Genomic DNA, 27,619 nt, shown 5'->3' on the forward strand with positions numbered 1-27,619 from the left:
GATAGCAATCAGCATAACATTTTCCATTTTGGGTCCATTTTGATTCCAGTAGAGGAAGAATCTGGGGAAGGCTGTGATACACCGCGGTAGGGTGTAGGAATATTTTCTGGAAGAATAGACACCCCTGTCCTAAATCAACAAAAACATTGAAAGACAAAAACACCTTTTAATGTTAAGTATGCATATTCCACTGGGGCGCATCAAGCGGGTGGACGAGGTCCATGGGCTACGTCCCTGATCTTCAGAATAATACACTGCCAGTAAAATTTGTAACAAATCAATGTTCACTTGTTTTAGGTGTTATACTGTTACATTCAACTTTGGTGTATTTTTGGTTTGAATCATATGCTGATTGCTGACCACATGTTGGAATACTTTGTGTGTGTTTTGGCACCATGTCAATCATGTGTTAAAGACGCTGAATAAGAAGTTTACATAATATGTGTTTGTTTTCGTGGTGACGTGTGCATTATGTCATGTGTTAGAAAAATAAAGTGACAATTACCAAATTAAAATGTATCTATGTGTTTGTTTTCAATTCATGGTGACTGGTGTAAGGACCGATCAATATTGGACTCAATTAATGGGTGAGCTTTTTTTTAATGGAACGGCAGACGATGGTGGACTACATTATTCAATGTGGCAACAGCCAAAAGCGTAAACAAAACAGACAATATGACGGCAACACTGCCTGCACGATGGACGCAATTTTTTTCCCGGAGCCAAGATCCGTTTTAGCTCTATTGGCCGGGTGGCCCCATTACAGAAAAAAAAACACAAAATATATTTCCCAGTGCAATATATACATTTTCACATGAAAATAAATAATTTTAAATTCAAAGAAAAAGAAGAAGAAAAATTTTAATCACCGCCGGGGAGGAGAATCGATCTCGGGACCTTATGCGTGGGAGGCGAGCTTACTAACCACTACACTACGTATTCTCATTGACAAACGTAGGGGAAATTTTCAGTATATATCGTAACATATCGTGCGTTATTCATACAAAAAAAAATAAAAAAACAGTACTTACAATGAGGTTCACTGGCGAACCTCAACGGATTTAGACTGATAAAATAGTGCTTAATAACATACGTACAGTTTTGGAATAATTTGAGACATTTTTGTGTTTACGTGTAAAACCAATGACAACGTCAAAATTGAGCCAATCTTGGCCGGCCCCCCCTGTGGAACGGGGTGATCGAACATGAAAAAAAAAATAGATATACGTTTGTAAAATTTATGGGGAAAACAATTTTAAAAAAAAAAATGTCGATGTTTTTGAGCTAAAAACAATTGAATTAATAAGTTGCCTCAAAAAAAATAATGGGTTCCTTTTGTGATGCTTTATTAAAATATTTCACATTCACCCCTTGCACTAACAATGGGTGTCAAATTTGACATTCCGGCAAATACGGTCACCCCTCTACTGCAAGGATCATGATTCACGACGACCTGTAAATTTTGTTTCTATTTTAGCTAAATTTCTCATAAAGGATCGTTTACCATTTAGAAAAAGGTGCAGGGCCTATATTTATCTCAAGAGCATTTATTTCGAGAGCATAGTATTATTATAATACTAATAATAATAATACTTAATAGGTCTATCTCCACGATACGGGTACGTTTCTTTTTTTTTGTGTGTTATTTTTTATTCAGTGTTTATTTCGCTCGAAATTATCGGCTATCTACAGTAGACAGCAAAATAATTCATAGTCTCCACCGCGGCCGGTTTAATCCAACTCACTCCATTATTACCGGCGGAGGAGGAGACTATATGCCACTCTCAGCCTGCCAAAAATTGTTTTCCCCCTCTCCCCTTGCATATGCCAAATTTTTGGGATCTCAATTTACAAACCTTAATAATCTAAAAATGATACATGTTGCGGGCGCAGGGAGCAGGAAAATTTGCATAAACGTTTCCGTATTGTTTTCCTTTTACTTAGCTTTAAAGGCGCCCCCTTGAATGTTTACCCAAAATTGCTTCCCCCCCTCCTCTCGGCTTGCCAAAAAGTCCCCCCCCCCCATTTTACCCTTCCCAGGGCTCATTGCACAGCCCCTAAGCTGATTTAAAAGGGGGTGGCAGATTTGCCTCACTGGAAAAATGGGGGTCTATTGACAGGCACATGACACGCACCAATATTATAGGAGTGCCCCCTCCCCCGGAACAACGGTTTGAACGAGTATGAAGGGTAGGTCAACAACTAAGCGTAGGCCTTAGTAAAATTGCACCAAGCCGAGAGTGCGTTGACCTTTGCTACATTTCTGCTGATGCATAGCGTCGTAACTAAAGGTCCGGCACAGATAGAGCAAACTACATTTTAAATTGGGATATATATTAATTAAAAGTTTATATTAAGGGAAGGGTATGAACGTTTGGACAGTATTTATTGTGGGACATTAGAGTACATCAGACATATCGAATTGCATTCTGAATACGCAGAATCGCCTTCTGATATCAAATAATTTTGATTTTTTGACAATGTAATACACATTTTTAATATGGCAAATCATTAAAATTGATATTTAACAGTACTCGAAGTAAACTTTATAAATCTGATGATTTCTACCTAAAGTGTATGTAGGTGGGATGAAAATCCGATGATCAATTGAAATGATTTTGACCTTTCGTATTGAAGATATGGATTTTTTTCACCCAAAACACACAAAAAAATTAGGTCTTTTGGGGAAAAACATCCATATCTTCAATATGAAAGGTCAAAATTTTCAATTGATCGTCGGCTTTTCCTCCCAGCTACATACACTTTAAGACTATATCATTAAATTCATAAAATTTACTTCGAGGACTGTTATATCTCCAAAATGTGAAAAATATCAAATTTTAATAATTTGTCATAAAATTATTTGATATCAGAAAGACATTCCTCGTATTCAGAATGCAATTCGATAGGTCTGATGTGCTCTCATGTCCCACAAAAAATGCTGTCGAAACGCTCATTTCAGTTCCCTTAAGGGGGTACTACCAGACTTGTAACGAGTCATGACTCGAGACTCGACTTTTCAAAAATGAAATGACTCGACTTGGATTTTCAAATATTCCCCATAGAGATTGTACAGTGACTCGAGTCATTTGATTCGACTCGACTCGAGATATTGCAAGAAATGACTCGACTCGACCACGAAATGACTTGACTCGTTACAACTCTGGGTACTACACCCCTGCCCAATTTTTTGCCTATTTTTGCATTTTTCTCAAAAATTATAGCGCATTGGTGACAAGTAAGATATGTATTTTATAGGGCAAGGATTACAACTACTGCACTGGAAATTTTATTACAGCACAGACAACAGTTGTGGAGTTACAGTCAAAAATGAGGGAAACCAATATTTAATCAATAAATCAATAACTACTTGCCTTGAAATGCCGATTTTTCAGTGCAGTAGTGAACACTGAATTTAGGAAAAATAAATGGTTGTCCCACGGACAACCAGATTACAATTTCTGGTTGTCCGTCTAACTTTTTGGTTGTCCGTAGGCCTACAAATGTGACTTGGCTAGATTTATGGTTGTCCGGCGGACAACTGAATCAGTATTTTTGGTTGTCCGGTGACTTTTTTAGTTGTCCCGGGCAACCGGACAACCAAAATTTCGAACGCTGAAGTTGTAGTCCTTGCCCCTATAATATACATATCTTACTTGTCACCAATGCGCTATAATTTTTGAGAAAAATGCAAAAATAAGCACAAAATTGGTCAGGGGTGTAGTTAATGAAATATTATTCAACATCAATTATGGTCTAAAATATTTTTGATCCCCCCTTCATGTCCTAAAAAGAAACCAAAAATATATTATACATCATTAACAGTGGCATAGATTTCTTTTTGACATTGGGGTTAGAGAACCAGTGAATCCAGCACCTTTTGCCGCCAAAATAAGTTTGTGGTTTGTGGCAAAAAATTGTCATATTGAAGCTAAACTGGTGAAATATAATACAAAAGTATATGACCAAAGTATTTATGAACACTCCTTAATAATATTTTTATACAGTATTGAAATGCCCATGTTTCCATTTTTCACAGTTCCTGAATTTTAATACTCCGAAGAGTAAACCACTGTTTCGCTTTTTTCACAGTTTTAAGTTTCTTTACTCCGAAGAGATACCCTGTTTTCATTTTTCACCGTTCCGAGTTTTTAATACTGTACTCCGATTAGACACACCTGTTTTCATTTTTCACCGTTCCGAGTTTTTAATACTCCGATTAGATATCCCTGTTTTCATTTGTAACCTTTCCGTTTTTATAGTACTATACTCCGATTAGATACCTTGTTTACAAGTTTCACCGTTCCGAGTTTTTTTCCCTTTCTGTGTTTAGACCCCTTTTCTTCTTTGACATCCCTTTCTATTTTTAGCCCCCTTTCTGAGTTATAGACCCCTTTTCTTAGTTTACATCCCTTTCTGTGTTTAGACCCCTTACTGAGTTTTAGACCCCTTTTCTTAGTTTAAATCCCTTTCTGTATTTAGCCCCTTTTCTAAGTTTTAGACCCTTTTCTTATTTTATATCCCTTTCTGTGTTTAGACCCCTTTCTGAGTTTTAGACTCCTTTTCTTATTTTACATCCATTTCTGTGTTTAGACCCCTTTCTAAGTTTTAGCCCCCTTTTCTTCTTTTTTTCCCCTTTCTGAGTTATAGACACCTTTTCTTAGTTTACATCCCTTTCTGTGTTTAGACCCCTTTCTGAGTTTTAGACCCCTTTTCTTAGTTTACACCCCTTTCTGTGTTTAGACCCCTTTCTGAGTTTTAGACCCCTTTACTTATTTTACATCCTTTCTGTTATTAGCCCCTTTCCGAGTTATAGACCCCTTTTCTTTTTTTACACCCCTTTCTGTGTTTAGACCCCTTTCTGTTTTTAGCCCCCTTTCCGAATTATAGACCCCTTTTCTTACTTTACATCCCTTTCTGTGTTTAGACCCCTTTCTGAGTTAGACCCCTTTTCTTAGTTTACACCCCTTTCTGTGTTTAGACCCCTTTCTGAGTTTTAGACCCCTTTACTTATTTTACATCCTTTCTGTTATTAGCCCCCTTTCCGAGTTATAGACCCCTTTTCTTAGTTTACATCCCTTTCTGTGTTTAGACCCTTTCTGAGTTTTAGACCCTTTTCTTATTTTATATCCCTTTCTGTGTTTAGACCCCTTTCTGAGTTTTAGACCCCTTTTCTTAATTTACATCCATTTCTGTGTTTAGACCCATTTCTAAGTTTTAGACCCCTTTTCTTCTTTTACACCCCTTTCTGTTTTTAACCCCCTTTCTGAGTTATAGACACCTTTTCTTAGTTTACATCCCTTTCTGTGTTTAGACCCCTTTCTGAGTTATAGACCCCTTTTCTTAGTTTACACCCCGATCCTTTCTGAGTTTTAGACCCCTTTTCTTATTTTACATCCTTTCTGTTTTTAGCCCCCTTTCTGAGTTTTAGACCCCTTTCTGAGTTTTAGACCCCTTTTCTTATTTTACATCCTTTCTGTGTTTACACCCCGTTCTGAGTTATAGACCCCTTTTCTTAGTTTACATCGCTTTCTGTGTTTAGACCCCTTTCTGAGTTTTAGACCCCTTTTCTTATTTTACATCCTTTCTGTGTTTAGACCCTTTTCTGAGTTTTAGACCCCTTTTTTATTTTACGTCCCTTTCTGTGTTTAGACCCCATTCTGAGTCTTAGACCCCATTTTGTATTTTACAACCCTTTCTGAGTTTTAGACCCTTTTGAATTAACACCCCTTTCTAAGTTTTAGACCCCTTTCTGATGTGTATAGACCCCTTTCTGCGTTTTAGACCACTTTTTGGATTTTACATCCCTTTCTGCGTTTAGACCCCTTTCTGAGTCTTAGACCCCTTTTTGAATTTTACACCCCTTTCTTAGTCTTAGACCCTTTTTGACCCATGTGGCCGCCCATACCCTGGATACCATATCATATTATAATGCCTCCATTTGGCATCACCTTAAGTAATAACCTGTCTACTTATATCTCAGTGAGCAACGTTGATATCCCCCCGGTGTGATACGTTGCCAATATGTGTATCAAATATATATTATGATATCGTGTTCACATCAATCTGATATGAACGTTTCAGTTACATGTGAGATTAGACTATTATAGTGTGTGATTTTAATTCCCTGATTTTATCATGTTTGGTATTCCAAGGAAATAATTAACATGCTATCAACCCGCAAATCACACATTGTCCCGTACAGAGTAACATGTGGTGATACAAGTGTGAAAAAAAACCGGGGTTGATAGCGTGTTAATTATTTCTTTGGAATACCAAACATAACAAAATCACACACTACAATATAATCTCACAAGTCATGTAACTGAAATTTCTTGTATTACAACGTTCATATCAGATTAATAAGAACATGATATCATAATGTATATATATTTGATACACATATTGGGAGCACATCACGTATCAACGTTGCTCACTGAGATATAAGTAGACAGGTTATTATTTAAGGTGATATAATGCCAAATGGTGGCATATGATCTAGTATCCAGGGAATGAACACGCTTCAACAACAAATCACAGCAGGATATCGGCTATTTCTTAAAACCATCATTTTGTATGATTCACTTAGGAGAACCTAAAAGGTGTATGAAATGATAAATTCTCAAAAATAATACACAATCGAAACAACCTTTGGGGACCGTTTAAAAGACAAAATATTGACCAAATTGTTGCAGCATCGTTCAGCAGTGTTATATGTAAATTTGGAGTACATAAATCGTATTAAACCCATAACATCTCGTTAGCTATAAAAATCAATGAAAACAATTATTGTTTTGTCAATATTTTGTTTGTTGCTGTTATTGTTGTTAATATTATTGTTTTATAAACTTTTGTGGTTGTTTTGGTGAAATTGTTCATAAACTTCAGGAATCGGATAACAACGTTTGCACAGTATTTGTGTGGGACCTGAGAGCACATTATACATACCTGGAATATGAGGAATGTCCTTCTGATACCAAATAATTTAGATTTTTTTTTAAATTTGCGATATAATACAAATTTTATGGCAAATTATTACAATTTTATATTTTTTTATATATATTTTTTTTAGGTTATAGCGTCCTCAACGGGCACACTTTCCACAGAAATCCGTGTTATAGAAAACGACCCTAAAAAAAAAAAGCCCTTTTTTTTTGTCCAAAATTTTAGTTGTTGTAGATTCAATATGGATTGAAATGCAAGTGATGTTTCGCTGCTCATTCAAAGTTCATTTATAAAATCCACCCCTGAAAACCGAATAGATATTTATCCCTAAAAGTCTAAAACAGATATACACACCAAAATTCCTTCAATCGTGCTAACTGTCCTTTAAAACTGTGTATTTCAATAACCTACTAGTCTATCTTCAACATGTTCAACAACAACATGGTTGATATGTTTTTCAAGGAAATGTACCTCGACGATTACATTCAACTGAGGCAAATAATTTGCCACGGGGACTTATGGAGTATTTCTGAATGGTATTATGTGCTGAGAAGAGCACTTGTGTCTCATGTTTGCAAGTACATTGTAATGATAATAGGACAATCTCATCTTGGAGAAGTCGCCGGAGATATCTGTATTGGCCTAAAAGAGGTCCGGATAGGAGAGGTTGGGTGTATTTGACGTTATTAGCACAGTGAACTTATTTACAAAAATAAAAATCCCGGAATTTTTGTACTTTTGTTCGATACACTAGAATAATTCTGAATGTATACTACATCGCTGAACGACGAGCGATTGGTATTTGACCAATGATGCAGCGCGCTTTTCCCAACGAAACATGTGCTGCATCTCATTTGCTAAAACCCAATCGCTACCGCTCAGCGATGCAGTACAATTGAAGATTATGTGAAAATTTTCATCAGCGAATATAACTTGCTTGGAGTGGGTCTGCTACAAATTGATTAGTAAATTAACATCATAAAGGATAGCTGTTGACATGATTAACGGAAGTGTCATTCAAATGTTTTACACTATTAAAAAATATTTTACTCAACATGAGTAAAAAGGTTTCAGCTCAACAAAATGAGTAAAATATTACTCAAATTGAGTAAATGATACCCAACATTGAGCTCAGTAGTACCCAACAATAAGGATATCATTTATTAATATGAGACCAAAAAGTAGGATCATCATGTCTTACGTAATCACAAAGCACATTCAATGGAAGTACACGTTACACAAACCAAAACTACAAACATAAAAGTATGTCGCGAAAAAACATGTCAAATATCTCTTATTCATATCGCCAACTGGTGGGGCCTGAGAGCACATCAGACACACCAACTTGCATTCTGAATACGAGAAATGTCCTTCTGATATCAAATAATTTAGATTTTTGATATTCGCAATATAATACAAATTTTAAAGACTTCAACGTACTTTAACGACACAGTCTATACTCTTCTTTAAGCTATGTGTGTTTCATTCAAGTTCAACAACATGACCATGATGACGATCTGTTTTGCCAAGGAAATGTACCTCGACGATTGAATGCAATTGAGCCAAAACAATAATTGGGAACATATATGCCTGTAGGGACTACGAGACTGTTATTCAACATCGAGTATTTCTGAATGATCAAATCTGTGCTGAGAAGTGCACTTCAGACAACATCGTCTGCTTAGCGATAATGATTGCAGGGCAATATAATCCTCACAATGTCTCCGGATTTCTCTCTTCATCACTTGATGCTTTTTAGTAATAATAAGATTAAAGAAGACTACTTCGAAATTAGTTTCTCGTTGCAAAATGTGGGTTTTAAGGTTAGCTAACAAGGGAAAACTCGGTGTAAACCAATGTTGAATATGATTTGAGACTGACCATGGACAACGACTACGTGAATTTGATGAGAATAGAGAGATTGCGATTTCCAAACGTAGCATCGAGCGTACGTGGAATGTATTCAATAGAGAGATTACGATTAGCATCGAGCGTACGTAGAATCTATTCAATAGTATAGTTATAGAGATTACGATTTCCAAACGTAGCATCGAACGTAGTTTACTACGTGGAATCAGTGGAATCTATTCAAAATCTCGTCACAGGAGAGTGATTTTGAATAGATTCCACGTATACGTTCGATGCTACGTTTGGAAATCACAATCTCCCTAAATCAAAATTTAGACAACCTATGTGGGTATGTTGGCCACTGCTAAAAACAAAATATCGTCAGCCTGCTACGCTAAATGCCTAAGTCATTCTTGCATGTATTTCATTTGCCATTTTGATTTTCTGAGTAATAAACCCATAATTCATCAAATTTCCAGCCGCATTTTTCAAAAGAGATGTATTCCACAAGTTAATGAAGAATGCGGCTGGAAATTTGATGAAGTATGGGTTTATTACTCAGAAAATCAAAATTGCAAATGAGAAACATGTAAAAATGACTCAGGCATTTAGCGTAGCAGGCTGACGATATATAACTTGCATTATGATATGGTGATCTATAGGCACCAATAAGCGTTATCTTGTGCAAAAGGCTAATAACACCCAATTTTCGACATTAGGTGAGAAGGTATTAGTTTCGGGTATAAAGAAACTTTTCTTCTTCATCATCATCTTCTTCTTGGTCTCATCTTCTTTTGTTCTTTCTTCTTCTCACCCTTCTAAATAGTTCTTCTTGATGTTTTGTGTTTGTTCCCCTTCCGTTACCACTTCCTTTTCTTCTCCTCTTCCGTCTTCTTCATCTTTCCTCTCTTCTTCTTTTTGTCTCCCTCTTCCTCTTTCCTATTCTTCCTTTTTTCTTCCTCTTCTTCTATTGTCTCAGGGCGGCAATAATATCGTCCTCAGTATTTCAATAGCATAATTTAATTCGCGGAAACAATACAGTATGTAAAATGCAGATATACATGAAAAGGGACGTATTGCATACGCATTTTAAGTAAAATTTTCACTGACTGCTGCAGGCAAATCCATCATTAGGAGGAGAATGGCATTGTAAGTAATTCGTGTCGTGTTGTCAATATTTATCCATAATTAGAACAAGTCTTGAGGGCGAGTTATTGTATTAATCGCAAACTATCCATATTTTCATTCATCACGTTATTAATTGTTGCTAAAAATGTTTAGGCTTTATTAATATTGCTATCTTAATAAACGTTTCTTCCCTTGAAGATACAGTATAATAAGACGGAGTTTGCTTTAGAGGCAATTCCTTCTTGTCCTCCCCGTACTTAGGCGGGCCATTATGCAAATTATTTCAATATAATAGTACTTTTTCCTGCCGGACATTCCTCCTTAGATTTGCATCACATTAACAAAGCTGCAATGACGTATTTCTATTATAAAATGTGTATTATATCGCGAATTTCAAACAATTTAAGTATTTTTGGATATCAGAAAGACATTCCTCATAATCAGAATGCAATTTGGTGTATTTGATATGCTCTCAGGTCCCACAAAAATGTGTAAACGTCGCTATATCCGCTCTTCGCGGTGAACATGATACCAATATGTTATATTAAATATTTTTCAAGTTACACACATTTAGAACAATAATGTTAAACCTCAATATTGGTATTTCTTATACACACATCTAAAAATATGTCTGACTAGTTGGCGATATGAATAAGAGATATGTGACATGTTTGACGGTTCAAATATCATCGTGACATTTATGCTTATAGCTGGGGTACATACACCCTAACTTGAAATCTACTTCAATCTGGACCGTAAAATCAAACTCGGTGCAATGAAATATGGCGAGATCTTGGGATGTAACACAGATATGTTGCGCTATTTCATACTCGTGTTGCCGCTGCTAAAGAATAGCCTTTCCTCTTGTTGTTACCATGGTTACAAGAGGACATTGGGGAAAGCCGTCAGCATAATGCTTCATAATTGCTCTGAAGAGTATCTTGTTAATTGATTTGTAGTACATTTTTATTGCATTGTTTTTTTTTTGTGTAATTCATCCAGGTATTGCTTAATACACTGAGAAATTCATTTCAAGTCCAGCCAAATAATTATTATACTTTTAGAACGATCTTATTGAATTTGACTAGGCTCCCCGTAAAATAAAATAAGATCTCGCTCAATTTCTAGTCAAATTTGGCAAGAAATTACGTCAATTTTGACACTATCTGCTCAAAATTGATATGAATTTTGGACGTATTAGATTCGAAATCGTGTGAAATATGTTTTTTACTGCATCCAATCTTACGAAACTGGAACCTCATGTAAAACTGATTAATTATGAATGAAAATTTTCAAAAAATTGACCCCTTTTGTACTTTTTATGACGCATCTCAGTATTCCACGCGATGTGTAGAACCCCTAATAATATGAATAATATTCTGGCTTTCCCCTACCACTTCCCCACCCTAACTAACATATAATGAAGTCAGTCAATATGAAGCTCAAACATGCCTTAGTCTACATCAATTCAAATCAATGTGGCTTTAAGGTGCTCGTGTAGACGACTAGATGAAGTTTAGTTTAGCCTTAGGGTAAAGATCCTCTTAAGGGATAATTGGTGACAGCTGAAGTAATAGTTGAACATCAGGACATGTGCTATTTATGGCTTAATCATGCACATTTCTGCTTATATTTTTTGTTGTAAAACCTTAGTTAAGCCAGATTTATTTGGAGAAATTTTACATGGATATATCTTATTTCCTATATACTTGTTTTATATGAACGGTGCTCCCTGTTCCCCTGCTTTCTCAGTTCCAACATACAATAAAATACAGAATCGATTTCTTTCAATTTTATTCTGGTCAAAGTCACACGAATGGTATGGGTGAATGGGGGGCGAATGTTGAAAATAATCTGCTTGGTTCTGATGGGTTTACAAGTAGATATAGATGACTTCCAAGTCTTTTTGTAGTTCATTCTGGTAAAGATAAATGCTGTAAATACGTGAAAATCGGTTCCAAAAAGTTTCGTCAGTAATTCAAGAAAAAATAACAAGACAATTGTTTTGATAAATGATGAAATAGTATTTTTTATAAAAAATATTAAGTGACCTTGAACATCTTCTTGTTGATAAAGAGCATTAACTGCATTTGCAAAAAAGGTTGTCAATAATCATGGCTGCGATGGTTTATTTTGTTGTCTGATTGGGGTATGCGCTTCACAGTTACTCTGAATGATGTATACTGACATAAGGACACGTTATGTATTTTCTTTGCGAACAATGCCGAATACATACCGTGGAACACCGTACAAGCATACGCCTCCAAACATTACTTCCATGCTCCAAACGAGGGGTGTTTTGACGAAAGAAACGAGAAGCAGACACTCACCACAAAAGATGGATTTTGAACAACTATTACTGATACAGGCGGCTGTACAAACACGCATTATTGTAAGTCCAATCTATTGTATTGTTTTTGTGGAGAGCAATTTGCCTTTCGTCTCTTTCGTCAAAAAGCCTCGTTTAGATGCATATATGCTTGTAGGCGGAATTCTACAGTATTTGACGCAAGAATAAGCGAACACTGAAAACGTCAAGCACACAAAACGCTATATTGAGGGTATTCGTCTTAGAAATCTCTGGAAACGCATTCATAGCAGGTATTTATATAGCGCTTTACCTAGAAGTTGAACAAGACAAACAATTAATAAGTCAACAAACACGACTGATATTTCTCTCATTCTTCAAATCATGTCTCTTACACAGGCGGATAAGTCAGCTTGAAGGAGGTGAAGCATTAGGAACCTTCCTTGATGCAGTACGCAACAGTGATACAGAGGTGGCAGAACATGTATTAAAAGACAAAGATCCTTCGTCACCAGCTAAAAATGAAGAGAATTTGCGAGCGGCACTTATAATTGCAATCAAAAGCCGACATATAGGTAGGTGTAATTGGTGATATTTAGCCTGTTTTAATCTTGACTAATTTTGCAATTGGTTTTCATTGTTTGTTCGTGATTTGGGACTCTATGCAAAACCCGCGTCCGCTTCAGCTGAGCTGCAGAACCTGGGATCGATTAATAGTGACCCGGAATTTGAATTTTTATTGTGACACTTATCCGTTCAGTACTATCCTTTATATGGGGCTACGTTCCCACAAGCTAATGTGCTTAAAGTGACCTATTGGGCATACCGTTAGGGGAAGCCCACATCCTTAGGAACAAGTCTTCATAGGACATGCCTTATAGGGACCTGAGCCTTGATAGTACAGAACTTATAACGTCCCCACAAGGTTTACACACACACACTTGGCCCCCATAAACATAATAGTGTCCGTATGGGTGTATGACCCATTGTAACTCGTCCATAGGGTTTATATATGTAAGAGGTAAAACGCGCCTAGTGAAAGCGGTCACTGTTTCCATATTTATCCCAACCTGATCACCATGCTATGTAAGTTGAAGTATTATCACCATATTGTCATTAACAATAAAGGATAGTGTATGATCTACGCCAATGCTAATTAAAGTACAGATATCATATTTCATTTCTTGAAATAATCTAACATTTATCCCACCCTTTCTGTATGGACGGTCAACAAACACATCAAACGTCGATCCCGTGTTCTACCATCTCTAAATTCCACCAACAGATTGCTCGCTATCTCTTTCATTCATTCCAAAGGCTCACCTTAGAGCAGGCGACAGAACATTTACTCTATGTGCTTCACGGGAATGGAATAAACTTCCCATCACAATAAGACAATCCTCTTCCATCGCAAGTTTTAAAAAGTCGATTAAGACCCATCTTTTTCCATGATGTGTTTCTGCTGATTTCCTTTGTTTACCTGTATATTTTATATCTTGTATTATGTAAATTTAAGGTTTGTACTCTATAACATTATTTATTTAAGGCTTTTACTTTGTATACCTTAAGATGTTTTTATTTTTACTTCGTAAGCGCTACGAGCTTGTCATAAGGAACAGCGCACCAAACGTTATGTTATGTTATGTTATGTTATTCATCTTTTATTTCATTCAAATATAATATATAACAGCACAACAATAAACATATACATTGAATGAGGAGGTTCTCGGAACCGGAGGGCCCCTGTCCTAACCTAAAAAAGTTTCAAAATAACAACAACAACAAAATATACCGCAAAATGTCAATACACAACCCCCCCTCATTTACCCTGACAAAAACCAAAAAAGCCTGTTTTGTGATCAAGAATATGCAAGAAATTACCGTGGTAAATTCAATACTACATTAACTATATTATAGTTAATACGACACACAATTAAATTACTTTAAGCCGTACAAGGAAATGTGATATATAAAACACTAAATGTAATTAAGAATAATATTATCTTTCACTTTGGTTTGGAAATTACAGGCCAGTATCTTTACTTTGTATATGTGGGAAGATCATGGAGAGAGCAATTGTCAATTTGGTTTTTCCTCATATAAAAGATAGGCTCTATCATCTTCAACATGGCTTTATAAAAGGGCGTTCCACTGTCACTCAGCTGCTTGAAGTTTTTCATGAAGTCAGTGCAGCCTTGGACAACGCTGGGCAGGTCGATATGGTTTATCTTGATTTTTCCAAAGCGTTCGACAGTGTTAGTCATAAATTACTCTTATACAAACTCCGGTCTTTTGGTTTTCTTTCTGGTCTACTTAATTGGTTCCAAGCTTATCTTACAAATCGACGCCAACGTGTTGTTGTTGATGGCGTCCAATCTGATTGGCTTCCAGTGGTTTCCGGGGTTCCACAGGGCTCTATCCTTGGGCCCCTTCTTTTTGTTTTATACATAAACGACCTGCCCAGTGTAGCCCAACATTCTAAGATTGCTTTATTTGCCGACGATGCTAAGTGTTTTATTAATGTAAAAAACCTTCAGATTGTGAGCAGCTTCAGTCAGACTTAAATGCACTAGTCAATTGGAGTAATACCTGGGAGCTTAATTTTCACCCTTCCAAATGCCAGGTCATTTCCTTGACAAGATGTAGGAAACCCGTCCTTTATGATTACAATATGAATGGCACAACTCTCAGTAAATGTAATTCCATCAAAGATTTGGGTGTCGACATATCAACTAAACTTGTCTGGGATACCCATATTAATAGAGTTGTCAAAAAATGCAATCGTAAGATGGGCATGATCATGCGTACAGTAGGGTTCAATGCCCCAGTAAAAGTTACCAGAACTCTTTATAGTTCCCTGATCAGGAGTGATCTTGAGTATGGTAGCTGTCTTTGGAGCGGTACATCCAAACATAACATCCAAATATTGGAAGGAGTTCAAAGACGAGCTACCAAATTCTTTTTACATTATCCTGATCAGGATTATAAGGAGAGGCTTACCAATTTGGACTTACTTCCCCTTACTCTCAGGAGAGACAAAAGTGATCTCTTGTTTTTTTGCAGATGTAGGGAGGGTCACTATGATATTAATGTCAATAATCATGTTAAATTCAGCCAAGGGAATGGGAAGGACCATCCCATCACTAGATTATCTTCCGATCCATTTAAACTCAAAATTCAACGTTGCAAAACCGAAGCGCACATGACTTTTTATTTTAATCGCATTGTGCAGCTTTGGAATCAGCTGCCTTTGTCTACAAGGACAGCCGGTTCCTTTTCTTCCTTCAAATCCGGGGTGGTTGAATGTTTGAATTCTCATTTTACTCAAAATTTTTGTTCTTTGAAAACATGCTCTTGGAGCTCTTACTGCAGATGCTCGAATTGAAGGCTTATTTAATTTGGGATGGGGCTGGGATGGTTTTTTTTTTTTTTTTCCCAATAATTTGTTTTCAAAAATCGAAAGGTGGGATGGTCCTAGAGGTGATTTTGCACCTGTTTGTCCCATTCTTTCGCTGGCATTTTATTCTTTACTTTGTCTTGGTTATTAGTATGTGCAATATTTTTATAATATATTTATCTTTGTAATTGTATATGAGCCAGTGATGAAGCATAATAAATAAATAAATAATAAATAAATGAAATGCTCAAGATCGTCCTTATAGTCTTTATATGTTTCTCAAGTGAATTCCACTTAATTGGGCCCGCTGTTTTTAAGGTTTTATGAGCGAAATTCGTTTTAGATTTAGGAACCTGGTAATCTTCATTATTTCTCGTGTGGTACCTGTGCAGAGTAATCTGCCTTACAAAATACTTTTGAAATGCTTCTGGAAGTTGATTGGTAAAATATTTATACATAAAAGTACTTAATTCAAGATCATAGGTATCGTAGACATTAAGTACTTTATAGTTCAGAAAGAGAGGAGCTGAATGACTTAGGTAATGACTATTTGATACAATTATTCGAAGTGCCCTTTTTGCAGCTTGAAAAGTTTATCTAAGTATGTTTTACGAGTGCTGCCCCATGCTATAATACCGTAATTAACATAAGGAAGTATCAGTGTACAATATAATGAATATAGAATATGCTCAGGTACGAAATGTTTTTGAAATTTTTTTGTTAATGATTCCTCTACCCTTAGACATGTTTTTTGCAATGTTATCGATATGATTTTTCCATGTCAGGTTCTCGTCAATTGTTACTCCAAGAAATTTTGTATTTTTAACTCTTTCCAAATTCGTGTTATCCAATACAATGTTAACAATATCATTGTAAATAAATGTTTTACGACTTGTATCGAGTAGCATGTAATTTGTCTTGCTTGCATTTACAGACAGCTTATTTGCTTTAAACCAATTATTGGCCTCTACGAGTTCCTTGTTAATGAGATCAAATTTAGATATAATATCTGGGTGTGAATAGGCAATAGTAGTGTCGTCTGCAAACAAAACAAATTCTATAACAGAGGTAGTATTTATAATATCATTAACATACAGTATGAATAGTAGTGGGCCTAAAATCGACCCCTGAGGTACACCACATGAAATGCTCATGTATATACCTGGATTTACATGAATTGCAATATACATACTGTTTCCTATTGTACAAATAATCTGTAAACCAATTTAATACATTTCCCCTGAACCCATAATACTCTAACTTGTATAACAAAATGCTGTCATCAATTGTGTCGAAGGCTTTAGATCAATCTAAAAATATTCCTGCTGTAGTTTCATTATTTTCAACTGAAGTACTGATTTTATCAACTAATTCCAAAATTGCCATTATACGTAGAATGATTAGACCTAAAACAAACTTGTTTTTCATTTAAAATATTGTATTTATTAATGTAATTCATGCATCAGTTGAACACTAGTCTTTCAAGAATTTTTGAAAAACATGGAAGAACAGAGACAGGTCGATAGTTGGAGAACACGTCATGACTATCCTTATAGATAGGGATTACGTTTGAAATCTTCAATTCATCAGGGACTTTTCCAGTAGTAATGGAAATATTAAAAATAGTAAGAGGTATGGATATTTCGTTTGCTATCCTTTTGACAACAAAATTGCCTATATCATCATGACCGGCACTTTTATTTTGGTTGAACTTATGCATAATCTTTACAATTTCATCTTTTACAACTGGTTTCATATACATGCTACTACTTGATGGTGTTTTCAAGTAATCATAATAGTTCTTCCCATCTGTAACTATTGTGGATGCTAATTTTGGCCCAATGCTTGTGAAAAAAGTCATTGAATTCGTCGGAAATCATTTGAGGATCAGAGATCACATGACCTTGTGTACTTGTGAATTGAGTTTGAATGTTACTTTTCTTATTACGGCCAATGATATGTGACCGTACAGCACGAATGAGCCGTAAATGTCCTCAATTGTATTCTGAGTTACAGTGTAAAATGGGCATGAATGTCGTATTCATAGGTACCTCAATTTGGTGCTACGTGTATCTCATTTAATGAGATACACGTAGCACCAAATTGAAATACCTATGAATATGACCTTCATGCCCATTTACTGTAACTCAGAATACAATTGAGGACATTTACAACTCATTCGTGCTGTACGGTCACATATTATTGATTGTTTTCCAAGTTTGTCCTAAATTATGCTTTACTGTTTCAAATTTTCTTTTGTAATACTCTCTTTTAGATTTTGGTATTTAAAAACTGTTTAATTTGTTTCTGTATTTCTTGAATGTATTAAGCCTTTCATTACATGGCTTCTGTACATACCTCTTATAGGCTACAACTTATTTTTAGTATTTATGCTTTTGAGTAAGCATCTGCCTATCCAGGGAAGCCTTGGTTCTCTTTTGTTATTGCACTTATATTTTTTCATAGATATACATTCATCATATATTTTGGTGAAAACATTCACAAACTTATTGTAACAATCGTTAGCATCATTATTATCTAGCTCTTCATTCCAGTTTACAGAAGAAAGTTTTTGTTTCAATTGTTTTAAGAAATAATTACTATTCATAGTCGACTGATTTGTGACTGGTTTGTTATCGATCATTATATACCTCATATATAGATTCCTGTCATCTGATTGGTTGAATGTGCAGTCATTGAATTAACTATGCCCTCAAAATGAACTATGGACCGGTCCATGGAAATGAACTATGGACCGGTCACGTGCGTCCCGATCAAACTGCGCAATCGCAACATCCATGTATCCATTCGGTATATAAAACAAATATTGACTGCTTTATCGTGATCTCAAAACCATGCTATGACCCGAGGCGCATAGCATGGTTTTGAGATCACCTTGGGCCTTTAATCTTAACCATGCCCCTCATAGCAGTCAATATTTGTATAATATGGTTGGTAGGTGATCACTGATATTAGTAACAATTATTTCAGAGTTTACAGCATCATAATTATTAACAAGAATGTTATCAATGATAGTAGCACTATGTTCAGTTATTCTCGTCGGTTTATAAATAGTTGGAATGAAAGAATGCGAGTAAACGAGATCTACCAAAAAACGTTGACAACGTAAAGAAATCAGCAAGTTTAAAAAACCCACCTCGGCTCACTTTTTGAAACTTGGTCCCATTTGTAAAAGGTACTGATTTAAACTTTATCATATTTATATAAATTTAAAACATTTCCAGAAGTGTTATGTATCTTTAATGTGCAGATGCGATATTAATTTGTAAGCTTTCTGGAACGACCTGAAAGGTTATTATCTTGTTCTTGCACGGTAAACCAATATCCTATTGTGTTTTGTTTTATAATAATCATGATTAATGATTGAATTAAACAAATAACACGTAGGCTTGTAATCTTGTTGGAAACGCTGTGTTCTGTTGAAATAAAATAAAACACTGATTTGCTGTTGGTGTTTAAAATGGGACCAAGTTTCAAAAAGTGAGCCGAGGTGGGTTTTTTAAACTTGCTGATTTCTTTACGTTGTCAACGTTTTTTTGGTAGATTTCTTTTCTTTTTATGAATGTAGCCAAGCAGCTCCAAGCTTGGAAAGTCATCAGGTTAGGATGTGCTCCATAAAACAAATAAAACGAAAAATAGATGTTTGAAGTTGCAATTCTGAATTCATGACAATAAATAATTAAACAAAACTTTATCAGTCGTTTATTTGTCAGACTTGCTTGTCACACGTGACTGTAATGTTAAGAGACGTACACAATGATCAATATACATTTTAATATATTTTAATTATCCAAGGCAACGTAAATATGTAAAGAAAATGTAAATATGAACAACACACACCCAATGTTGACAATGCCAGAGAGACACAGAGAGTAAGTCCGATTTAGGCCTACTTCAAGTCGGAACTGGTAAATGCGCATTATATTTAAGCCTTTACTACGGAAGCGTCTTAATGCCCCGAGTAGGCAATATAATCGTGTTTTAATGTTAGTGGTCCTTTGTAGCCCTGCGGGGCAACATAGTTCGATATTCCTATTAAGCGGCGGTTGTCGGCGATCTTTCGTGGTTTGTGGTTTTCATCAAACCTGCCCTCTATCGGGAGCTAATTTATAGTTTAAGCTTGTTGGATATCCATATTTCGTGGTTTCTGGTTCTTTGTAGCCATGTGGGGCAATCTAGTTGCATATCCAAATTTCGCTGTTTGTGGTTCTTTATAGCCCTGCGGGGAAATCTAGTTGGATATCAATATTGAGCTGCAGTTGTTGTTGATCTTTAGCGGTTTGTGGTCTTAATTTGTTGGATATCCATATTTCGCGGTTTGTGGTTCTTTATAATCGATAGGCCTGTGGGAAATCTGGTTGGATATCCAAATTGCGCGGTTTGTGGTTCTTTGTAGCCCTGGATATCCCTATTATTAAGCGGCGGTTGTCGGCGATCTTTCGCGGTTTGTGATTTTAATTTCCCTTATCAAGCCCTGCCCTCTATCGGGAGCTAATTTATAGTTTAAGCTTGTTGGTTATCCATATTTCGTGGTGTGTGATTCTTTATAGCCCTGCAGGGCAATCTAGTATATATCCAAATTTCGCGGTTTGTGGTTCTTTATAGCCCTGTGGGGAAATCTAGTTGGATAACAATATTCAGCGGCAGTTGTTGGCGATCTTCCGCTGTTTGTGATTTTAATTTGTGACAATTTATAATATTTATTCCAAATATAATTTCAGTCTGAGCTGTGAAAAGAGCCACTGATAAATGTGTTTTAAATGACGAAGATATCATGATAGTCAGGCATGGTGAAAGCATCTGGATGGTGAAAGTAGGCCCTAGGCCTAAATGTGAATAAAAAATCAAACATGTTTGTTTGATGAAAAAAAAAAAAAAAAATCACAATAGCAATGGATGTTCGAAATGGTGTTATTCTTGATTTATGACAATAAATTGGTTAATAAAACATTAAAAAAAAGGTGGTGGGAAGTTTCGAACTTGGGCAAAACTTCAGAAGTGGATTAGAAGTCCATGGCCTTAACCACTTCGCCACGGGGACATCCCGATATAACGACGTGTGAAAGTGGAGTATTTATTAATATGAATGATTGCTGTGGTCCGGAAAGAATAAAAGAATTGTGAAAACTTGATTTTTTGGCGAATGGGATCCAGAATTTGTATGTAGGGTATCCAGGAAAATGCTAGGGTATATTTTGAAAGTGAATCTCAAAAAGTAGTGCGACAGTGACAGCCATGTATGGCTGTAGCAGTGACGAAAGATTCTGGATATCAGTATGATTAGCTATGATTTTACACTAATTTTGGCTATGAAATACCGCGTGAAATAATACAAGAATGTTTGTTTATTATCAAACAATCGGATTGACTGTAAGATTGGTGTAACTTTTTGAATTAATGAGTTATTAAAATATTACACTTTGGACAGTAAATAAGATTTAGCATGGTTTTAGATATATTTTGTACCCAGCGAAAAATATCACAGAACAATAGCGTTTTGTTTCGTGTAAATATAGTCCGCGGTGCATCTGTTTATTCTTCTTTATCAGTCGTTTTTTTTAAAACTTGCTGGTCATGCTACCGCTTGACTCTAATTAAGTATTCGTGAGTTGGTTTATGAGAATCATCCTTCAGCAAATCAATATTGAAATCGCCCATAATGTAGCATTTCTTTTTTTCATTTGTTATATAATTTTCCAAAATAGGTACGTGTAATATCTGTAATAAAGTGATCAATTGCTGTATGTGATCGGTATATGACACCTACTAATTTGTTTCGGGCATTTTTATCTTCAATTTTGTATAAAACAAGATTCAAATTTGGCATTAGCTATGCATAAGTCGGGTCTAAGTTCATATTTGATGGACTTGAAAATATATAGAATAACACCACCCTTCTCTCTATCCACTGTATTTGTGAATTCCATATTATAATCATCTAAATTATAATAATCTGATGGCTTTTCCTTTAAGTGAGTTTCAGAAAGGCCGATTATTGTAAATGTGTGTTCTAATATTTTTAAACATTGTTTTAGTTTTTCACAATTTTTATTGATACTTTTTATATTAGAATTTAATATTGAAAACTTTTCATCATTACCTTTGTACTTCAGACCAAATTCTGCAGGTGTCAGGTAGTTACAGCATTAATTTCAATATCACAATTTTCACTATTACTAATATTTTCATTTCTTTTAAAACAATTTACACACATACTCATCTGGCTAAAGTGACAAAATAGCTTTGCGACTTATTTTCATACATTTCTTATGTACGTACTGTTTACAATATTTACATGAAAATATCTCGTGCTTATTTTGCATATTCTTGTGACATTTAATTTGATTTGACATTTTTTATAATAAACAAAATAATAATCTACCTGCAAATGTCGCCATTTTAGATTCAACATTATATTGTACATGTTATATAGTAAAACATTTTAATTGGTTCAATATCACTTCACTGTATAATTTTTAATGACACAAGTGCAATAAGTGAACTCATATTAAATGAGTTTGTCCAGTCATTCGAGTTTATCAGTTTTTTCCCACTCAATTCTGTCATAATCATCATCTGTTATTCTTCTCTTTCTATTGCTGGTGTCAACAAGATCCGCGCCTTTTATCCACAGTTTATTTAGATCTTCATAGCTAGTTACTGTCACTTTCTTCTCCGGTGACTTCTCATCTACTTGCATGAGACAAGTTACGTTTCCCTCCCAAGTCCATACATTCTTTATCCAAGGAGCTTTTTGGGACAACTCCTTTGCTTTGCCCAGTAAGTGCTGTGTGAATGCTGTCAGGTGCTCTTGTATTCTCATCTTCTGTCCTTTCAGTTTTCTTCTCTCCCTCATTATGTTGCTTCGCGTGTTGTAGGTTGTTAAAGGCCCATATAAAAATAACAGATGTGGAAATAGGAGTATAAACTGACCAGTAGATACCAGTTGTAGTCCAACTAATTCATGGCATATTAGATGGCCTAGGGAAAGTTGGCCCATGTTTGCAAGACTATCCTTGCCTTCAAGGTGAAACAAACCATAGACCCTTCCTTTCTAGGGTCTATGAACAAACCTACTCATGTTACCCTCTGGCCATAGGCTGGCCTGGTGTCAGATCTTACCCAGGGAAAGATGACATTCCAATATTGGCCTTTAATTTCACAATGATAGGCCTGGGTTTCCTACCCTGTTTTCCCAGGCGATGTGACCTGTCAATGTCAGTGTCCTTGATTTTTACCCCCAATTTGGTGGCAGTAAATGTCTTGATCAATTCATCAGTATTCTCTTTCTTTTCCTCGGGTATCCCTGTTACTAACAAGCAATTTCTCCTCGAATATTGCATTTGCCTTTCAAGTTCCCTGCTTTTTTCTTCGATGTTGGAAAAGAGATAAGTTAGCTGATCCTGTTGATGAACACTATCTCTTTGTAATTTAGTGTTCATGCAACTCAATTCGTGTATTTCTCCCCCCACTTGTTCGATTCTTCTCGTAGGTTTCTCTTCAATGTTACACATTTCTGTTTTTAATTTTTTAACAAGTCTGTTTATCTCATATACTTCCATCACGTATTTATTTAACACATGAAGACAAAACTTCTACTGACTTCAACTGAACAGCTGATTATATTATATTATATTATATTATGTTATATTATATTATATTATATTTTATTATATTATATTATATTATATTACATTATATTATCTTATATTATATTATATAATTTACAAGTGTGAACATAACTCGTACCTTAATATTATTTTGCGCACTATAGTGTACGACACGTCATGGACGTTGGTTTAAATGATCATATGATTCATCCAGGTTGATTTCAATATTCAATGCTTACATTTAATTTAAAAATAAATACCATCTTCAACATGAGAAGGTTTCTCTATTAATAATTGGTAAAGGCGCTGACACCTACGTTTATTTTCGTTAGAAGGTTCAAGGTATAAGAGGTATTTCACGCATGTATAGTATTTTATTAGATGCTGTTGAAAAAAAAAACAGAAATAAATTTCAGCGCGGCTTGAATAACTTTGGTACACAATTTGTACGATAGATTGAAATTGAAGGGTTGAGCATTTTTTGGGCTGCGAAGTTGCGCAGATTACCTGGACAAGATAACAGTTTCACAGCGAAGGCATGTTGTGTTTACTTTGTCAACAGCAGCTTATTAAGCTAGTTGTTGTCGCGTTGCTAGTTAGAATACGTACACAAAGACATTGCCCCTTCCTCGATCGACGTTATCAATCACTGTTGGTGAATCGGGAGTGCCTGTGGCAAGTTTTCACGGTATCGGAAAACACCGAAAATGTAATTTTGCAAAATTAAGCTTACTTTCACCTAAATATTGGCTTTTGTAAAGGTAATTCAGCAAAAGGCCCAAACAAACCCCTATCTTTTAATGATACTTTTACTTGCCTTTATGACCAATCAGTGATCATATTCCCCGTTTTGCTCCTTCTATCTTCAGTACCACGATCTCCCGGTATAAGACTGTCGCCATGTTGGATGCTTACATTGTATTTTTCTAGAACTTCGAACCGAAATATATTGGTCAAATATCCCTTGAATCTTCAAGTTTTAGAAAACAGAAATGTGAATGTGAACATGTGAATTTTACATTTTAGAAAACGGAAACTTGCCACTCTGGGCCCTATAGAATGCTCTATACAAGTTTACACATGGCTCAAGATGTAGCCCCGTCTTCGTGTATTATACACGGGGTCAGACAGGGTTAGACACTTGAATAATGTCATTAAGACACATTAAAACATCTGGAAAATAAATAACAAATTAAAAACAAGGAAATTTATAAAACAGTTTTATCATATAAAATGAAAAGAAAGGAATATTTCATATTATTTGACTAAATCTAAACTATACATGAATAGCGCCTTCAATTTTCACACAAATATTCAGTTTAGCGAATACAAATTTGCACAAAAAAGCAGAAAGAGGTGAATAGTTTTTATAAAGAAAGGATAATCAATGTTACAAATAGTGTGAAAGCTGTTGGTATTGTCAATTCTAGAATTGCAAATTATGTGATGTTTTGTTAGAAAAAAATAATTAGTAATCACGTCGTTATCACGGTTATACATGCCACAAAATCGTTTAATTTTTATGTATTTTTTTTTTCTGACAGAAATGGTCAAAATGCTGTTAGAACACAAGGCGCCTATTGGCAATGCATTCTTCCACGCTGTGGACGGTTCATCTACTCCAGTCGTCAAGGTTTTATGTGATCATCTAAAAGGGAAAAAGGTAACACCACACGGTAGACTGTAAAATCGCACCCGCCAAATTTGCACGCTACATAGCCTGAAAAAAAAATCCCGCGAACCACAAATTGACACACGTATGGGCGCTGCCATGGGGTGCTAATGGGGTGCTGGGATGCTAATGAACGCGTCGCCAGCACAAGTCCAACGCGATGTCCAACGCGATCAATAACGCGTATAGGGCGCACCCAATTCGCCTACGCGGCCGGTAGTTCCTGGATACGCGATAACAGGGTCAATGGCCGCTTCCACGCAGTAACATACTTCTGAACTGAGTGTCAGGGCCCTGGTAACACCATTAAAATGATTCAGTAGCTATTCCATTGATCTGCCATACCCCTGTGGAAGATATTAGGAAAGTTTTCAACAGAGGGAGTATGTTAGCTAGAGTAATTATTTTGAAACCCATAGTTCCCCTGGACATAGCTTTACCAACTGGAGTGAGTATTTCAAATGGAAGGTGCCCAATTGTCTATTCTATGTGAAACTCATAATTCTGTGGAAGATTGTGTCTATATCTTCCACAGCGTGAATTTTAAAAGCAATAGCCCATTGCTAATCCTAAGTAGTCCGTTATCCCCGCCTTAAACAAACCCTTCATTTTCACTTGAAAAGCTGAGTTAATTCTATAAAGTTTTCGCTCTGTTACAAAAGTGACAAAACAAACAATTCTGGTTTAATACAGCATCATGAACAAATAAAATTCGCAAACAATGTACAGACGCACCCTTGTTCAGGATACTTTTTTTTACTGTTGTGAGTTGGTTACATGGCTGAGCCTTTTTGTATGCTCTAATGAAATTGTTCCAAATGAGATTCTACATTGCCATATACGGCTCAAAGAAAACTGGGTATCTCAATTCATTCACATACCTTGATAACTTGTTTCAGACCTTAATTAAATAAAGTATTACTTTATTTCAATTAACAGGCCATGGTGGATAGTGCAGTAAACTCCTTTTCAGAAGATCCTGAATTTCCTACCACCACAACACCCTTGATGATGGCAGCAAGTGAAAACGAGCACGAGATATGCGAGGTTTGTAATCATATATATCAATATCACCTTAATGGAATGGAAATATGCATTTACTCATATCTTTAATTTTAAGTCTCTTGAAACTTGCTTATAGACATTCCCTACATAAGAATTTATAGTTGGTAAAAGCTGGGGTAGATGGCTAGTCATGGATACATTAATTGTACAGATAAACCGTGTTGGTTTGCAGTGATCGTTACCTCGACTCGCCATGCTTAGGGAACAAACCAAAAGATCGACGACGTCCTATAAACGTAACTAGTTTCGTTTCTCAGCCGACCCCCTCCCTCCCTGCCAGAAACGTAATAATGAAATGTTGAAAATTGAATGACACATTCTTCAGACCGATGTTTTTGTACAAACGTGTAATCGAGTATTTTACCCCCTCCCCCCTAACGAAACTAGTTTCGTTTATAGGACGTCATCGATCGTTTGGTTTGTTCCCTTAGAACATTCTATAATTGATTTGGATTGGGTTTGGTGTAAATCTTTTTATTGTGTTGTTTTTATTGTTATTTGTTTCAGCTCCTCATCGGCATTGGTGCCGAGCTTCCTACGTTAGAGGACACCCTCGCCAGAGTTGGCAGCTCACGGGACATTTACGAGCGCGCCCTCACTCGTCTTCACTGGCATAAGGCCATGTCTAGCGAGGCATACCTACTATTTTCATCGCCCGACCCCATCCAGGCGGCATTTGAAGCCGGTCTCAAAATAGAAGAAACCAGAAAAGACCAACTAACACACATTAAGCCAGAATATAAAGAACTGAAACAAACTTTGGATAAGTTTCTCACCAATTATTTAGAAATGATTCAAAACACTACAGAGATTGCTACGATGTTGAGCGGAGAAGAAGCAAGCAACAATAACAACAGCAACAACAACAACAAGGACAACAATAAGTCGACAAAATCTCTTCCCGTGAGACTGCTCTACGCTATTGATCTCAAATTTAAATCGGTAAGTCGACAAAATCTCTTCCCGTGAGACTGCTCTACGCTATTGATCTCAAATTTAAATCGGTAAGTCGACAAAATCTCTTCCCGTGAGACTGCTCTACGCTATTGATCTCAAATTTAAATCGGTAAGTAGACAAAATCTCTTCCCGTGAGACTGCTCTACGCTATTGATCTCAAATTTAAATCGGTAAGATTTCCAGTTGTCGTATGACTATGAAACAATGTGAAATAGCTGTAAAACATGCATTTCCTGTGAGGGTATCAAGAAAAAACATCATGGTAATCCAAACATTTGCTTCATTATTTTATGAACAGATTTAGTTTTAAAACCAAGGCGTTTTTCCGGAAGCGTATTTTGTCCTTCACGTACTCCACTACGTGTTGCGACCGACAATATGTTAGACGGGCGTAAGGAACAAGACGTAGAGTGATTTTCCATAATTTCAGTTTCAGGGATTGGCGTAAAGTTTTGGAGCTAGCTATATCATATTATAGTTATTCGATACAGTTTAATAGTTTGAACTTTAAACTTAAATTTCAAATGGAATCGGGCAACTGAGAGATAACAGTGGAGGAGTGTTAAAACGTTTTTCCGGAAGCGTATTTTGTCCTTCACGTACTCCACTACGTGTTGCGACCGACAATATGTTAGACGGGCGTAAGGAACAAGGCGTAAGAAATCTC

At 35.9% G+C, this 27,619-nt stretch overlaps 1 protein-coding gene across 7 annotated transcripts in view; it reads left to right on the top strand.

The window, feature by feature from the left end:
• Positions 1-27,619, top strand: part of LOC140162414 (short transient receptor potential channel 1-like) — a 131,254-nt gene that overhangs the window by 87,566 nt on the left and 16,069 nt on the right. For all 7 annotated transcript variants that reach the window (XM_072185637.1, XM_072185638.1, XM_072185636.1 and 4 more), the window contains exons 3-6: positions 12,629-12,804; positions 24,802-24,920; positions 25,869-25,976; positions 26,502-26,936. In XM_072185637.1, coding sequence (XP_072041738.1) covers positions 12,629-12,804; positions 24,802-24,920; positions 25,869-25,976; positions 26,502-26,936 — 838 coding nt within the window. The remainder of the gene's footprint in view (positions 1-12,628; positions 12,805-24,801; positions 24,921-25,868; positions 25,977-26,501; positions 26,937-27,619) is intronic.

The sequence above is a fragment of the Amphiura filiformis genome, chromosome 10, assembly GCF_039555335.1.
Source record: "Amphiura filiformis chromosome 10, Afil_fr2py, whole genome shotgun sequence".
Classification (NCBI taxonomy): Eukaryota; Metazoa; Echinodermata; class Ophiuroidea; order Amphilepidida; family Amphiuridae; genus Amphiura; species Amphiura filiformis.